Source organism: Macrotis lagotis, chromosome 1 (genome assembly GCF_037893015.1).
Source record: "Macrotis lagotis isolate mMagLag1 chromosome 1, bilby.v1.9.chrom.fasta, whole genome shotgun sequence".
Classification (NCBI taxonomy): domain Eukaryota; kingdom Metazoa; phylum Chordata; class Mammalia; order Peramelemorphia; family Peramelidae; genus Macrotis; species Macrotis lagotis.
The window spans coordinates 228,644,279-228,661,968 of NC_133658.1; the positions used below are offsets into that span (position 1 = coordinate 228,644,279).

A 17,690-nucleotide genomic window follows, 5' to 3' on the forward strand; every position below is an offset into this window, starting at 1 on the left:
TTCTCTGAAACTATTTCTTACATCTTGCTTACAGCAATTAGTAGTACTCCATCCATTCCATTCAAAATTATATATTCAAATATTCCTCAAAACTACTTCAAAGCAGTCTGGCAGAAATTAGATTTTATGACACCATATACTAAATAAAATTCCAAATCAATAGATGATTTAGGTGTAAGAAGTCACATTTTGATGCATATTTTTTCACTTTATTTTTATTTTTCTGCAACATAACTAATACAGAAATGGTTTTACATGTATATCACATTTCTTACCTTTTCATGAATGACTGAGGAATGAGAGGGAGGGAGAGAATCCAAAACTTTTAAAAAATGTTTTAATATATGTTAAAAATAATACTTAAAAAAAGATATATAAACCAGAAGAGCAAGGCAGAAATTTCCTTTTGGATCTAAGTATAGGGTAAGAGCTCATGACTGAACAAGGAATGGAGAAAATCACAAAAAGTGAAATAGTTTTGATTACATATTTCCACTGTTCCAGCCAAGATGTCAGAGAGAAGACAGACACTGTGCTAAGGTCTCCTCTCATATATAATGTGAAACAAACCTCTTAACCAAAATTCAATCAACAAAACCCATACAAAGAAGCTAAGAGAACATCTACGAAAAAGGTCGGTCTTCGGGAATCATGGGTGAACCAAGGGCAGAGAACAGAGCAGTCAGTGGGGGTGGGGTGAGAGCTAGACTAACCTAAAATCAGCCTCAGAAGCTTTGACTATGGGAACCGTGGTCCAAGAGCCAACTAGGCCATGGAGATTTTGGCTGTGAGAGTGGCTGTTTGGGGTGCTCTAGTAGGGCTGGAGGGTGAGTTCTGGCATGCAGAGAGTTGCAGAGTGTAGCTGAACATCAAGCTGCTGGGCTGGCTAGTCTGGAGGACTGTGGATTCCATACATTTCATTTCAGCAGAGTCCTCTTCCCAGACCAAACACAATAACAGCCCACCTCCTCCTGGCCTCAGGCGTTTACAGCAGAGCTCCCTCAGCTGAATAGGGAGCTTAAATACCTCACCCCTGGGCCCAGCCCACATAGTTCCAAGGATAAAATATTTAGTAGTGGCACCCACCCCCTCCAGGTCTAGGGAGAGGACATCAAATCAAGGTCACAGACACACCAAAGAAAGCAACCAGCACCCTCTGCTGGCCAGCCCACTTGGAGTTATGAAACCCAGTGAGCAATAGCCTCTAGGGATCTCAACACCGCACCTCTGTGAACCAGCCCCTCCCCAACACAAGATCTTAGGAAAATGAAGAAAGGCTTGCGGAAAGGGAGGTCCATAGAAAACTACCTTTATAAAAGGTAAAGACCCTAACTTGGAGAGATCCAGAACTTCAGAGGAGAATATGATTTGGTCTCCAGCCCAGAAATACTGAAATATACTTCCTTGAAGAAATCAGGAAGTTGTTTAAAAGTCAATTGGAAAATTTGGGAAAAGAAACCCAAGAGAAGATTAATGTAAATGAAGACTTCATGAGACAACAAGAATCTGTTAAAACTAAAAGTACAAGAAAATGTAAAATACCTCATCTGCAAAAACCACTGATTTCAAGAATAGATCTAGGAGAGACAACTTAAGAATCATTGGACTCCCTGAAAATAGTGAAGAGGGGTGGCAAGGTGGCACAGTGGATAGAGCACTGACCCTGGAGTCAGAAGTTACCTGAGTTCAAATCCAGCCTCAGACACTTAATAATTACCTAGCTGTGTGGCCTTGGGCAGCCACTTAACCACATTGCCTTGCAAAAACTTGAAAAAGAAAAAAAATATTAAAGAGAAAAAAAGCCTGGACTCAATATGTTATAGGATTTAGTGATGGAAAATTGCCCTGACATCTTGGAACCAGAGGGCAAATATTTATTGAAAGAATAATCCAAAAAATAAATAAAGATTAAAAAAAGAAAGCATACATCTCGATCCCCTCCAGAAAGGGATCCCAAAAGGAAAACACCAAGGAATATTGTGGTCAAATTTCAGAACCATTAGATAAAAGAAAATTCTGCAAGCAGCCAGAGAGAAACAATTTAGATACCAAGGAGCCACAGTAAGGATTTTCTAGCTGCATCTTAAGGGATCAAAGGGCCTGGAATGTGATACTCCAATGAGCAAGGAAGCTTGGAATGCAGCCAAGAATCCACTATCCAGCAAAACAGCCTTCTTTTCCAGGGGAAATGATGGACATTTAATGAAATAAAGAGACTTCAAACTTTTCCTGATGAAAAAGTGGGGGGGGGGGGGGGAACTACTATCCAATCAGATAAAATTGGCTATATCCCCACCAGAGAGAAAGACTCTCATGACTCTCAAGAATTGTAATTATATTAGATTATATTAGAGAGAATATGCTTAGCCAAAAATAGTTGAACACTCATGACTTAACTATGCCTCTGATAGAATGATTTTTTAAACATACCTCCTAAAAAAGGAGGACAGTAAAGACAGGAGGATGGACGAGATTGAATGAGGTAAATCACATTACATAAAGAGATTTATTACATAAAGGATTTATTGCAATAGAGGGGAAGAAGGGAGGAGATGAGAACCACTGAATCTTACTCTCATCAGATTTGACTTCAAGCTAATATGCACACACTCAGTTAAGAAACTTACCTTACCTTTCAAGTATTAAAAGGGGAAAGGGGAGGGGGGGGTTAGATAATAGGAGGGCAAATTGAAGGTAGTGGTATTCAGAAATAATACAGGGGAATATGGAAAAACTGTTAAAAGGGGAAAAATACAAACAGGGAAGATAGCATGGAGGGCAATAAGTAATTATAACTTTGATTGTGAATGGGATGAACTATAAAACGTAAGTGAATAGCAGAGATGATTAAAAACTAGAATCCTACAATATGCTGCTTACAAGAAACTCATTTGAAGTAGAGAGATACATATAGAGTAAAAGATTGGAGCAAAATATATTTTGGTTCAGCTGAAGTGCAAAAAGCAGGGATAGCAATCCTTTTCTCAGACAAAACAGCTGCAAAAAATATATCTCATTAGAAGAGATAAGGAAAGAAACTATATCCTCCTAAAAGGTACCATAGACAATGAAGCAATTTCAATACTAAATATGTATGCACCAAATTCTTAGAGGAGTTGAATGAGTTGCAGTAAGACACAGACAGCAAAACTCTACTGGTGGGGGACCTCAACCTCCCACTCTCAGATTTAGATAAATCTAATCATAAAATAAACAAGAAGGAATTTAAGAAGACAGATAGATTGATGGAACATCTGGGCATGATAGACCTTTAGAGAAAATTGAATGGGGATAAAAAGGAATGACACACAAAAAATTTAAAGAATAAATGAATCGGGTGGCTAGGTGGCACAGTGAATAGAGCACAGCCTTGGAGTCAGGAGTACCTGGGTTCAAATCCGGTCTCAGACACTTAATAATTACCTAGCTGTGTGGCCTTGGGCAAGCCACTTAACCCCATTGCCTTGCAAAATCCTAAAAAAAAAATGAATCAAACAACAAATTATTGAAAAAATTAATGACTTGATCTTAAATAATGACAATAACAAAACAACATATCAAAACTTACAGGATACAGCCAAGGCAGTTGTCAGGGGACATATGATATCTTTAAATGCTTATAAGAATAAATTAGAGAAAGAGGAAATCAAGGAACTAAACATGCAGTTAAAAAATTAGAGAAATAACAAATTTAAAACCCCAATTAAATAGCAAATTAGAATTTCTAAAAATTAAATGAGAAATTAATAAAATTGAAAACAAGAAAAATAATAACTAATAAATAAAACCCAGAAAAATTGATAAACCTCTGATTAATTTGATTTTAAAAAAAGAAAGAAGAAAACCAAATTGCTAGTATCATAAATGAAAAAAGGTGAACTCACAGCCAATGAGGAGGAAATTAAAGTAATAATTTGGAATTATTTTGCCCAACTCTATGCCAATAAATTTGACAATCTAAGTGAAATGGATGAATATTTACAAAAATATGTTTCCCAGGTTAAAAGAAGAGGAAATTAAATACCTAAATAACCGTATCTCAGAAAAATAACAAGCCAATAAGAAAAAATCTCCAGGGCCAGATGAATTCAAAGTGAATTCTATCAAACATTTATGGAACAATTGGTCCCAATTCTATATAAATTCTCTGTAAAAAATAAGTGAAGATGGAACTCTGCCTAACTTTCTTTATTAAAGATTTTGCTTATTTTGAGTTTTATAATTTTTCCTTCAATCCTACTTCCCTCCCCCCACCCTCTCCATAGAAAGCAATTTGTCAGTGTACAACTTTGTTTCCATGTTGTACACTGATCCAAATTGAGTGTGATGAGAGAGAAATCATATCCTTAAGGAAGAAACAAAAAGTATAAGAGATAACAAGGTCAGACAATAAGATGTTTTTTTTTCTAAATTAAAGGGAATAGTCCTTGAACTTTGTTCAAAATCCACGGCTCTTTATCTGGATACAAATGGTATTCTCCATTGCAGACAGCCCAAAATTGTGCCCGATTGTTGCACTGATGGAATGAGCAAGTCCATCAAAGTTGATCATCACCCCCATGTTGCTGTTAGGGTGTACAGTGTTTTTCTGATTCTGCTCATCTCACTCAGCATCAGTTCATGCAAATCCCCCCAGGCTTCCCTGAATTCCCATCTCTCCTGGTTTCTAATAGAACATTAATGTTCCATGATATACATATACCACAGTTTGCTAAGCCATTCCCCAATTGAAGGACATTTACTTGATTTCCAGTTCTTTGCCACCACAAACAGGGCTGCTATGAATATTTTTTTACAAGTGATATTTTTACCCTTTTTCATCATCTCTTCAGGGTATAGACCTAATAGTGGTATTACTGGATCAAAGGGTATGCACATTTTTGTTGCCCTTTGGGCGTAGTTCCAAATTTCTCTCCAGAAAGGTTGGATGAGTTCACAGCTCCACCAACAATGTAATAGTGTCCCAGATTTCCCACAATCCTTCCGACAATGATCATTATCCTTTCTGGTCATATTGGCCAGTCTGAGAGGTGTGAGTTGGTACCTCAGAGAAGCTTTAATTTGCACTTCTCTAATAAGTAATGATTTAGAGCAATTTTTCATATGACTGTGGATTGCTTTGGTCTCCTCATCTGTAAATTGCCTTTGCATATCCTTTGACTATTTGTCAATGTCTGTCTAACTCTTTATATGACAACAATATGGTACTGATACCCAAACCAGGAAGAGTCAAAACAGAGAAAGAAAATTATAGACCTAACTCCCTAATGAATATAGGTGCAAAAATCTTAAATAAAATATTAGCAAAACAATTACAGCAAGTTATCACTAGGATAATACACTGTGACCAAGTAGGATTTATCCTAGGAATGCAGGGTTGGTTCAATATTAGAAAAACTCTTAATTATATCAACAACAAACCTGTCAGAAATTATGTTTATATCAATAGATGCTGAAAAAGCTTTTGACAAAATACAGCACATTCCTACTAAAAACACTAGAGAGCACAGGAATAAATGGATTGTTCCTTATTATAATAAGCATTATCTATCTGAAACCATCAACAAGTATTATATGCGATGGGGATAAGCTAGAGGCATTCCCAGTAAGATCAGGGATGACACAAGGATGCCCATTATCACCACCACTACTATTCAGTTTTGGATTAGAAATATTAGCTTCAGCAATAAGAAGAAAAATAAATTGAAGTCAGAATAGGCAGTGAGGAAACAAAACTCACACTTTGCAGATGGCATGATGGTATACTGAGAGAATCCCCCCAAATCATCTAAAAACCTACTAGAAACAATTAGAAACTTTAGCAAAATTGCAGTATATAAAGTAAACCCTCATAAATCCTGAACATTTCTATATATGACTAGTAAGGTACAGCATAAAGAGCTAAAAAAAGAGATCCCATTCAAAGTAACTTCAGATGGTATAAAATACCTGGAAGTCTATCTTCCAAGGCACACTCAGAAACTTTATGAAAACAATTACAAAACACTTCTCAACAAATAAAGTCAGATTTAATTAACTGGGCAAATATGAGCTGCTCATGGATAGGCTAAGCAAATATAATAAAAATGACAATTCTACCTAAACTACTTATTTAACACCCTACCAATCAAGATTCCAAAAAATTACTTTGATGAGTTAGAAAAAATTGTAAGTAAATTCATATGGAGAGCTTTAAAATTCAAGAATTTTCTGAGATTTAATGAAACAGATTTAATGGGGGGGAAAGTGCAAAAAAAGGTGGCTTAGCCCTCCCAGATCTAAAATTATATTACAAATTATCAGTCAGCAAAACTGTCTGGTTGGCTAAGGAATAGAATGGTGGATCAGTGGAATAGACTAGGTGCAATAGCAGGAAATGATTATAGTAATCTACTGCTTGATATACCCAAAGAGTCCAGCTTTGGGGATAAAAACTCTTGGATAAAAACTGTTGGGGAAAATTGGAAGTTAGTATGGCAGGAACTTGGATTAAACCAACATCTCACACCCTATACCAAGATAAGATCAAAGTGGATACAGGATTTAGACATAAAAGACAACATTATAAGCAAACTAGGAGATCAAGGAATAGTTTGCCTGTCAGATCTTTGGAAAGAAAAGCAGTTTATGACCAATGATGGAGAACATCATTAAAAACAAACTAGATAATTTTGATTAAATTAAAAACCTTTTGCACAGACAAAACAACTGTAACCAAGATCAAAAGAAATGTAATAAAGTAGGAAATAATTTTTACAACTAGTATTTCTGACAGAAGACTCATTTGTAAAATATAGGGAGAACTGAGTTGAATTTATAAAAGAGGAAAAACAACAAGCCATTCTCCAATTGACAAATGGTCAAAGAGTATGCAGAGGCGGTTTACAAATGAGGAAATCAAAGCGATCCATAGTCATATGAAAAATTGCTCTAAATCACTACTTATTAGAGAAATGCAGATTAAAGCATCTCTGAGGTACCACCTCATACCTCTCAGATTGGCTAATATGACCAGAAAGGACAATGATCAATGTTGGAAGGGTTGTGGGAAATCTGGGACACTATTACACTGTTAGTGGCTCTGTGAACTTATCCAATCTTTCTGGAGAGTAATTTGTAATTACACCCAAAGGCAATAAAAATGTGCATACTCTTTGATCCAGCAATATCACTACTGGGTCTATACCCTGAAGAGATTATGAAAAAGGGTAAAAATATCGTTTGTACAACGATATTCATAGCAGCTCTGTGGTGGCAAAGAATTGGAAATTAAGTGAATGTCCTTCATTTGGGGAATGGCTTAACAAATTGTGGTATATGTACATTGTGGAATGCTACTTCTATATTAGAAACCAGGAAGGATGGGAATTCAGAGAAGCCTGGAGGGATTTTCATGAACTGATCCTAAGCAAGATGAGAAGAACCAGAAGAACATTGTATACCATAACAGCAACATGGGGGTGATGATAAATCTTAATAGACTTACTCATTCCATCAGTGCAACAATCAGGGACGATTTGGAGGTGTTTGCGATGGAGAATACCATCTATATCCAGAGAAAGAATTGCGGAGTTCGAACAAAGACACCTTTAATTTTAAAAAAAAATCTTATTATGTAATTTTTGCTATCTCTTTTATTTTTTTTCCTTAAGGATATGATTTCTCTCTCAACAAATTGAACTTAGATCAATGTATAGCATGGAAACAATGTAAAGACTAACAGACTGCCTTCTGTGGGGGGTGAGGGGAGGGAAGGGAGATTAGGAGAAAAATTGTAAAATTCAAAAATAAATAAGTTGATTACCTATTCCCCCCAACTCACTGATCATGGTTTTGCTCTCCCCATTGCCACTTCTAGGTTGTCCCTCTTTGTAGGCCCTCATCAGCTAATACCTGGACCCCTTCAGTGTTCCCTTCCTCAAATCTTTCACCCACTCCAGGCCATTCTCTACTCAGCCTTCAAACCTGTCTTCCTAATGTGCAATTCTTACCATATTACCCCAACTCCTTAAACTCCTTGTCATCTTCAGATCAATTAAAAAATTGTTTGGGATTGAAAACCCTCCATAACCTCCTCTACTTCACCTTTTTTACACCACCTTTTTTACACCATATACCCCTCCTTACCCCACAACGCACTGTCTGATCCAGTGACACTGGGGTTTTTTGCTGTTCTTCCACAAGACGCTTACATTTGTATACTTTGAGCATTTTTCTTGTCTATCCTTGTAAGTGGAATTTTCTCCTGATTCTCTGCTTCTTAGTTTTCCTGGCTTCCTTCAAGTCCCAGTTAAAATCCTACTTTCTACATGAAACCTTTCCCAACCCCTCTTAATTTTAGGGCCTTCCTTATGTTAATTATTTCCAATTTATTCTCTTTATGTCTAGTTTGTACATAATTATCTTCATCTTGTCCCCTCCATTAGACTTTATGTTTCTTTATATCCCCAAGTACTTAGCACAGTGCTGGTCACATAGGGCCTAAAAAAAATACTGATTGATTGACTTACTGAATTCAAAGAAGAGGTGGAACTTGAGCTTGACTTTGGAAGACTGATAGCATTTAGGTAAGAGAAGTGCCAGGGCATTGAAGATCAGGTAAATGCTTAGGATGAGAGATGGGAAATAAACTTTATTCATTGTAATGTATAAAAGTGATACTTAAATTTTATTTTGAGTAGAATTATGATAAATAAATGTAGACTTTTGAAGTTTTGAAAGTGAAGTTGCATAGAAATATTCCAATTTTTCCTTTCCCATTAGAATCATTGAAATCTAGAGTTTGAATAGATCTGAGATTAATCAGATATTTCATTCAACATACTTTTTTTTGGAAAGACTTTCTAACCATAATTTTTTTTTAAACCAATACTTTTTTGACAATTACTTAGGCAAATCTTGTATAGCACTTAGACTTGTCTAGTATTTGTCTGACTGTCATTCTTCTTCTGACTTTTCTAAATAGGAGTATATTTTCTTTCAGATGGATTTATCTTACTGACCAGAATTTATGCATCCCAGCAAGTTCCTCCTTTGTTTATGGAGCCGTTCCTATTGGGGCCAGTATCTATGTGATTGGAGACCTTGATACAGGTTAGAATATTACAGTGTATTTTGTTGAAGCTATTCCTGAATGATTGTTAGAATATTTATTTATATTTGCTCATTTCTATTTAGGTATGAATTATGACTATGTTCGTGAGTTTAAAAGAAGCACAGGCACTTGGCACCGCACTAAACCACTCTTTCCATCAGACCTTCGACGTACTGGCTGCGCTGCCTTGCGAATTGCAAATTGTAAACTTTTCCGTCTGCAGCTTCAGCAAGGCCTATTCCGCATCCGTGTTCCTTCCCCTTGAAGGATTCCTTGGAAATGGGATGGAAGCAAGAACCTGGCACAGTGCACCAGAACCTAGCTTTAGATAAGGCAGAACAGAGAGAACAACTAAAACTTAATTCTCTACACTGTGATTTGGTATGGTAACTCTTGGGGGTTTATAATATTTAAAAGTTGAGCTTTAGCTCTTGTTGGGGGAGAAAGTAACTATTCCAAAACAACCTTAGGTGAATGAATGAACTTTATAGTCAGAAGTTTGTGGACTGATAGAGAATCATCAGTACCAGGGAACAGAAGGGAAATGGGAATTACTAGATTGTTAAAACTAAAACAGTAAGGTGCATTTTCCTCAAAGGTAACTCTTTTTTACTAAGTCTGCTATATTAAAGTAAGTGGCTTTGGTATACAGAAAATCTATATGTAAACCAATGTGTCTAAGGATACAATACATGCTTTTATACAGCAGTTGTGCCCACCTCTGCCCAACAACTTAAGGTCTTTGCTTATACCTGAGAGGATAAATGTGCTAGCTCCTTCTCCCCCATGGCAGCAGCCTAGTTTGTAGATGTGTGGACAGCACAGCTGTGCTTGATGTTCTTTGACGTTGAAAGGTCCTTCAGCCTTCTACTCAGCTGACAGACTGTTTTCCCCCCAACCTCATCTTCTCCTCCCCCCCCTCCCCTCGAACGAATGTTTCTAAGGCTGAGACTGCCTCCCATCCCAGCTGCCCCTAGGGCATATTTGTTGATTCCACAGAGTTGGCCTGGAGTTGTTTGTACCTGGCCCCTGGAGGGTAATGTCTTTGGGGTGAAGAGAGGGAAGGTCTTCTCAAGTTGTTTTAGGAGAACAAGGGCTTTACCCTGACTTTTATTTATTTCTGCTGCTCTACATTTCCTCTGAGGCAGTGTTCTATCTTTTTTGTGTGGAGGAAATTTGGAGAGCCAAAAGTTTATTGTCCTATTCCACCATCTTCTCAGAATCTTCTCAAAGACTTGAAATTATAAACATTTTTATTTCTGAGTTAGTATATTTGGAGTCATGAAGGATCTTAGGAAATATTGTTCTTTCATCATCAGTTTACCAGTTGATAGATTTGAGAATTTTAATAAGCAGGAAAAATATTGACAAAAAAAGTTGTGTCAGAAAAAATTTAAGGCTGCTAGTTCTAAAGGAAATTGTACAAGCAACATATCTTGGGTTTGAAAAATATGTTTTTAAGGAAATCTTTAAAGCACATGAAGTCTTGTTTACTACCGTTTGATTTGAACACTATTTAGAATGCATTTTTGTCTAAGCAGTAAACTCTTCCCAGTATTGTTCACCAGTAAGACTACTTAGTCAAACTATGGTGGTGTGAGTAAAGATTGGCTGGTAGAATAAACTACCTACCTCAGCTTAATTTTATTCTGTCAATAATGTAACAAACTAAGCTTACATATCATGGTTGAGGAAAAAACAAATCCTCTTCCCTTTTCTCTCCTTTTCTCCCCCTTAAAACCCTACCTCTTCTCTGGAAAAAAGACCTTTCAGTTTGACAGAACCTTATTTTAAAATATTTTGGTTTTCCACTCTTAACTCTGACATTCTCCATTTGAAATCAGGGCCTTTATGATTGGTTCATAATCTGAACTTTATGCAATATCAAATTTTCTGAGCAGCTTAATATGCTTGGTTTTTATTATTTTTTTTACCATTTATTTCTCTTAGTATATGGTTGCAAATTCTGCTAGTGTCAGACCTAATTAGCAGGATCTATATCAACATTTAATAAATGGTACACTTCGGTTAAAAAATTAAAAGTAAGGGTTTCTTGTAGAAACTTTTTGTGTGGAATATTTATATGCTGACATCATGCATATAAAAACTTTTCCATCATGTTTGTCTACCAACTAGTAAAAAGTGAAAGGTGATTGATGTGCTTTTTTTCCCCTCCTCTATAAAGACTGTGCCAAAAGAATTCTGAAGAAGGCTGCATATAGCACAGTATCTTTCCCTTCTGGCCCCAAGATGTTTGTGTGTGAAGATAACAGGTTTTTGTATTTCACACTGGAAATTTATATGCTGCACTGAAGCCATTGGACTGGCTTTGCTTGACAGTAGTTTTAGATAATTGTTTAAATTAAACCTCATTTTTTTTCCTCTTGGTGTATTCCAACACCAGGTTGTTCTGTGCAAATTTTCATAATGATGTTATCTTTTAATCAAAGCAAGTCAAAAATGAAGACACATTTCAAATAAAGCTAAGAAGATGCTAGAGTGAAGAAATAGAAATTATTTTTAAAATTAGGGACTAGATATAGAAGAAAAAAAAATTCTCCAAAGATGATCTCCAGGCTGCAATAACTTATGCCAGGTGCTTTCTCACCTAGAATTGCAGTGTTTGACAAGTGTTCAAAAATAGTTGAGATTTGTTTGAAAGGGGACTTTAAGTGTCCTAAAAAAAAGAAAGTGAGATTTTAAAGCCACTGTTTATTTTATGTATGTGTGTGTGATTTTCTCAAGATTTTATAATGCTTCTCCAAACAATGGTAGAATAACATAGCAGCTCTTATTTGAGGGAGAAAATTCACAGGATTTTTTTTTAGTTAATAGATTCCTACTTGAAATATTTCTATACCTTATAATGCAGTAAATTAATCTTAATAAAAATGATTTTTAAAAAATCAGTTTACAGTGTAGCTATCCAAATTATCCATGTTTGTGAATGAAATAGACTTGCTACATGATCAAGTATGCAATAACCAACAAAAGCTGCTAAGTGCCAAACTATTATTTTAGCTGTATATACAAGTGCTACAAAATCTTGTGTTGAAGTGCAGGGATGTATTTAATTTTTATTATTTTTTCAAATAAATAGTTGGGGGGTTGTTTTAAAATTAACAGATTCTTCAGTATTGGAAAATAATTTTAAATTGTTTAATGCAGATTTGTGTTCAACCTTACACTTATGCCTTGAAACATCATCATATTGTGATGGTTGCATTTTTCATTAGGGCACTTGTCCCAATCATGTATATAGTGATTGGCAGCTGATAGGTCTTAAAAAATTTAAATATAAACACCTTCGGGTAAAAGTGCAATTCATTTTCACAATCTCACTATAGAAGGAGAGTTATCTCAGGTTGTCAGAGCAAGTGAAAGTATTAAATAACTCTCCCTTAGGCTACAGTTTTATTTTTCCTATAGACACATGCTCTGGGGGGGAGAGATATTACTGAAGGTAATGAGGGAAAGAGATTGGACTAGAAGACCCAAAATGATGATTCTTTCCAAGAATGAATTTTCAGAGGAAGTTTTAGGATGAAGATAACTTTATAGTTTTTGAGGATGCTTATATCCTGTGAAGAGAATGAGTGTGGATGTTTGTGTGTAACTGTGTACATGTTTATGTATTGTTTAGTTTGTGTTTTAGAATATATGTTAATATATATATATATATTTACTTTTTTAAAATTTTAGTTCTGGTCTATACATGTTACCAAATTTTGGTGCTTCAGATTTACTCTAGAACTTACTAATCTTTAGTTTTAAATTATTGTGTTATTGAATAATTGGGCAATAAAATCCATGTTGAATATAAATATTGAACACTTAGATTTTCATGAGTTTGCTAGGTTTTTGTGCTTTTATTTAGTTGAATTAAAAAGCTTTGTTTACCTTGTTATTGTTGATGGTATGTTTTGTGCTTTGCAGAGAGACAACCTATTTAGGAAATATCTAGAAACTATTTAATTTAGTGGCAAACAGTCATGGAGAATCAGTAACTAGAAATCAATTTATTCTCTAGGTTGCAACAAGATAGGAATTTTCTGAGATGTGTTAGAAATGAGGGAAATTTAAATGTGTTTTTAAGTATTTCACCATGTTACATTGTAGCATTATCGGTGGTACTTTTTTTTTTGGTAATTCAGCTTGAAAGTATCATTATTTTAATTTGTAAATTGGGTTTGCCACCAAGGGTAAATACTGTGTTGGGGGAGAAGGAGAAGGAAAAATAGGATGAAACAAAATCAGTTTTCCTTGTTATTTGTGTGACATGTGGAGAGGATTCTCCTACAGTGCCCAAGATATCCACTATTAATAGGTTAACCACTTAGGGAATTACCTTAATTCTTTTTGTTTCATTAGAATAATTGGTACATTTCTGCTGCAGTATATAAAATCTATAATCCAAAGCTAACTCCTTTTAATGTGTTGGTATCTGTGAGGGATGGGAACTTGGTTGTGACCAGTTTTCATATCCTCTTGGATTGAAAGAAATAAACTGACACATGGCCTTTGACCATTGAAAAGAAATTATCACTATCAAAATCACAGGCCCCTTGAAAACCACCATGAAGTTAGGACCACAGGACTAATAAGCAGATCCTTTTTTCTTTAGTTAGCTGCCTCTGAACACTCTGAAGTAACACATAACCAGTGAGAAGTTAAAGATAAGACAAGTTTTGGCCTACAGGAAACTTAAAGTCCAATTAGTTCACATTACAAGTTAGTGGCTCCTATTGCTGGATCCTAGAGAAGTGATTTTGTTTTCTGTTTGGAAGGGCTGCCCTGGTTATGTAGGGGAAATAGTATAAAATGAAAATTTTGAAGTGCTTGTTGTATCTCATTCACATTTTAGTGGCATTTATTCAGGTCTTTTAGACCATAAAGAAAAATTACAAAAATTACAAAAAGAAGTGTGTTTGAGTCTGGAGCACAAACTAGGTCTTTAAATTTCCAGTTCATTGCCCTGGTCAGAGAATCATAGCATTTTAGCACTGAAAGGGACCTGATAGCTCATCCAGTCCAACTTCTTTATTTTACTGATGAGGAAATAGAGATCCAGATCTTTAAAAGCTGGCAAATACATTTTGTTAAGAGCTAGGAGTTCAATTTGGATCTCCTGAATCTAAGTCTAGTGGTGAGTTGTTTTTTTTTAAATAATTATAAGGCAAACATTTCTGTTGTAGAGAGTTTGGCTACCCAAATAGGTCTGTTGCCAAATTTCCCAGATATTTACATAATTTTAGAAACTTTAGAATTTACAAAGCAAAAATTTTGGGGGGCTTTGGGGGTGGGGTGAGAGGAAGATCAACAATCTTCATTTGCTATACTCCCTATACTCCATAAGGAAAAGAAAATTCTATCTTCAATTGGGAAAACTATTTTGCATGTTTTCTCACATCCTTAAAGACATTGTCACAAGTAAAAGGAGATTAAACCATTACAATGATGATAATAACTTTACTTAGTTTTATGTTGATAATGAGCAATAGTTAATAATAACTTGTATTTAAGAAGGCTAACCTGGAGATAATTTGCATGCTATCAAGTCAACAAAAACAGGATATACACACACGTACTATAGATTTTTTAGCAACTCATTTATTCACAGCATTTGCATCTTATTTTTTAAAGGAGTTATACTTTCTAATTTAATATTTCTGTTAAAAGTAGTCCTTGATTAAATTTTATTTATTTTTTTGGTTTTATGTATCATCATTCTCAATCTGTAAAGCTAGCATGCATTTTAGTTCAGTATGCTAAAGATAACTCCTGTCTTCTCAGCAATTGAAATTTTCTAAATTATGTAATTTTAAAAAACTTATAATTATTTTATAAGATCATATATAAGCCAACAAATGAAACTTTATTATAGAATCATTTAGTATGTTTTTATAAGCTTGTTTTGAGATTGAAATTTTGTTTTTTGTTTCTTCTAAAATATGTAGTGCCTAGTTAGAATTTGTCTTCTAGTTTCCTCATTGGTAAAGATTACTAATGGTCTAAAATATTTTGAGCCTTTCTTTTGCCCCTTTTTATTGTTATAGAATGAATTAGCTGTTGAAAATAGAAACTTCAAAGGCTGTCCCTGCAACAAAGTAAAATGAAGATTTGGCAGCTAGATAGTTAATAGAAATAATAAAATGACTAGTCAGGATAATTCACACTCCTTTCCTAAAAGATTGGTTTGGATCATGACATATTATTGCTTTAACAAAATATTTTTAAAATATTTCAGTATGCATAATGATCTTTAAAATCTTTTATATTTCATTAGTCTTTTTCAATAAATGCATGTAATGTGGATGGAACTTTAATTACATTTATTAAAGTTATACCAGCAGCTTCATTTTCCTAACTAATTTGAGCTATATATAGACAGAGAGAGAGAGAGAGAGAGAGAGAGAATGCTTTATCATCTTTCCTTAAATTACATGAAATTTTGATGTATATAAATCCCTTATTTCTTTATAGGAAAATTTGTTCCTATATAAGTCTAGAACCAGTCAGTGAACACATCTGACTATTTTTTCTTTAAGACTTACTTTCTGTATTCTTTTCATTTCCTCTGAAGTGCTATTTCTATGAAAAAAATAGTTTATAAATGGTACCATAAACATTTTTTACCTTGAACATTTTAAATAAATTTGTTTTCTCATTCATCTTTACTTTTCATAGATATATCAAATTAGATTATTATCTTCTCCTATTTCATTATCCATGACTTTTTAAATGAAACTGCTAAAATACTAGGAAAAATATTGAAAATAGATTTCCAAGATATTTGGGTAGTTGTCATTTTAGAGATCTCATACTGGAAAATGCTAAAATAGTTTCTTTTTGTTTTAAAAAATGATGCACTTAGCACTTAGAGCCTGGCACATAGTAAGGCGCTTAAGAAAATGTTTATTGATTAATATATCTCTAAAACTTTAATAGCTTTATAGTCTGAAGAAATTATCTGGGCTTCTATCTTCCCAGTGTCTCAGTTTATTTTAATATAAGTTTGGTGCTTAAGAAAGTTTTATTAACTCTCCTAGACCACAAGAGGACTTTTTCCATATAGGAATTGCCCAGTTAAAAGCCATCCTGACAGTTGGAGCAGTTGTATGGAATATTTAAAGATCCCTTAATGGAAGAGTTCTTGCTTTCTTCCCTCCCAAAGTATTTATCCATCAAAAAAGCATATATTATGCACCTCCTTTGTACCAAGAGGATACAAATATAAAAGTGAAATAGAGTAATCCCTGCTTCAAGTAGTTTGTGTTCTATTGGGAAATCCAACCAAGGTTAAGGAATGTTGGTCCAAGAAGGGAGTCACAGAGATTCCCAGTTGAGCCATAGGACAGTGGGGGCAGAAGTTCAGAGGGAAGAAGTATTTTTAAGAGTCTGCTTTGACCAGATTCTGTGCTAAGCACTTTACAAGGTCACACAAGTAGTTACAGAACTTTGAATAATGTTCAAGCCCTGGAAGAGCAAGCCACTATATCATAATTCCTCCTCACATAAAATGAATTTTCTAAATAACTAAGCCTTATTCTTTTTGCTGTCAAAACTTTATTTTTAATCATTTTGCTGGAATTTTTTTTTAATGTGCTTTCCTATATTTGGGGGGGGGGACATAAATTGGGTCTCTCTGTCCAGCAGAGGCTACTCACACGCCATATCCTTAGTCAACCTTTTGGATCCCTCCCCTTTTTCTGGGACTCACTATATTATTATCAGACACTCAGTCCCTTTAGCCCATTGCAGCTCAAAACTCCTGAACTCTGAAGATCAGCCTCAGCCTCCCTGAATCTGGGATTATAGATCTAAAATATCACCACCTGGTTCATTCCATTACTCTTCTATTCATATGAACATATTTAGTCTGTTGTTAATTACTCAGTATTAGATCCTGGATAGTGATGCTCTCAAACTCTACAGAACTCTAAAATAGAACTGTTAGACTACATTGCCTCTGGCTGCTGAGCTTTTTTGAGTTATGCCTGCATTTTTCTGTCTCTTTGTTTTTCACTGACTTGTCTTTGCAGCCTTTGTGTTTCCAACTAGCTGCCTTCATTCCTCTTCTAGTTTAATGTTTTTAATTTTTTACATAAGGAGAAATCAGTTTTGTATAAGCAGTTTTCCTGGGAGTAAAATACATGAGTTTTAGATCATGGACTTTGTGGTATTAGTTTTGTCACTCATGAGATTTACTTCATAAATAAGGTAGTTTAGGCAAGTAGGCAGCTTGAGAGTTGTGAGATTTTTCTCCTGGTTCTTTCTATTCAAAAGTAAATTAACATCCAAGTAGAAAGAAATGAGTCAGAGGAACCTGGATTTGAATCCTAACTGCTACTTTCAACCCATGTTGTCTTAGCAAGTCATTTAAACTCCCTAGACTTCAGTTTCTTCCTCTTTTAAAGGAGTGGTTTGAATGCTTATACAAAATAAAACAAAAAAAAAAGCCTGGTTAATACTCTAAATATAATAACATATTTTCAAATTCTGAGCATTTTATTGACCCAGAAGCACTACTTCAACCATGTCTTATAACTTTGAAGTCATATGGTATTAAAGGTGAAAAAATTAAAAGATTGCTTTT

At 34.8% G+C, this 17,690-nt stretch overlaps 1 protein-coding gene across 1 annotated transcript in view; it reads left to right on the forward strand.

Annotated features, from left to right (window-relative positions):
* GAN (gigaxonin) overlaps window positions 1-15,522 on the forward strand; it is a 78,121-nt gene extending 62,599 nt beyond the window's left edge. Inside the window, exons 10-11 of the mRNA XM_074209739.1 lie at window positions 8,984-9,093; window positions 9,178-15,522. Of these exons, the coding sequence (XP_074065840.1) occupies window positions 8,984-9,093; window positions 9,178-9,359 (292 nt within the window). The 3' untranslated portion in view covers window positions 9,360-15,522. The remainder of the gene's footprint in view (window positions 1-8,983; window positions 9,094-9,177) is intronic.
* Window positions 15,523-17,690: the final 2,168 nt, after the last annotated feature.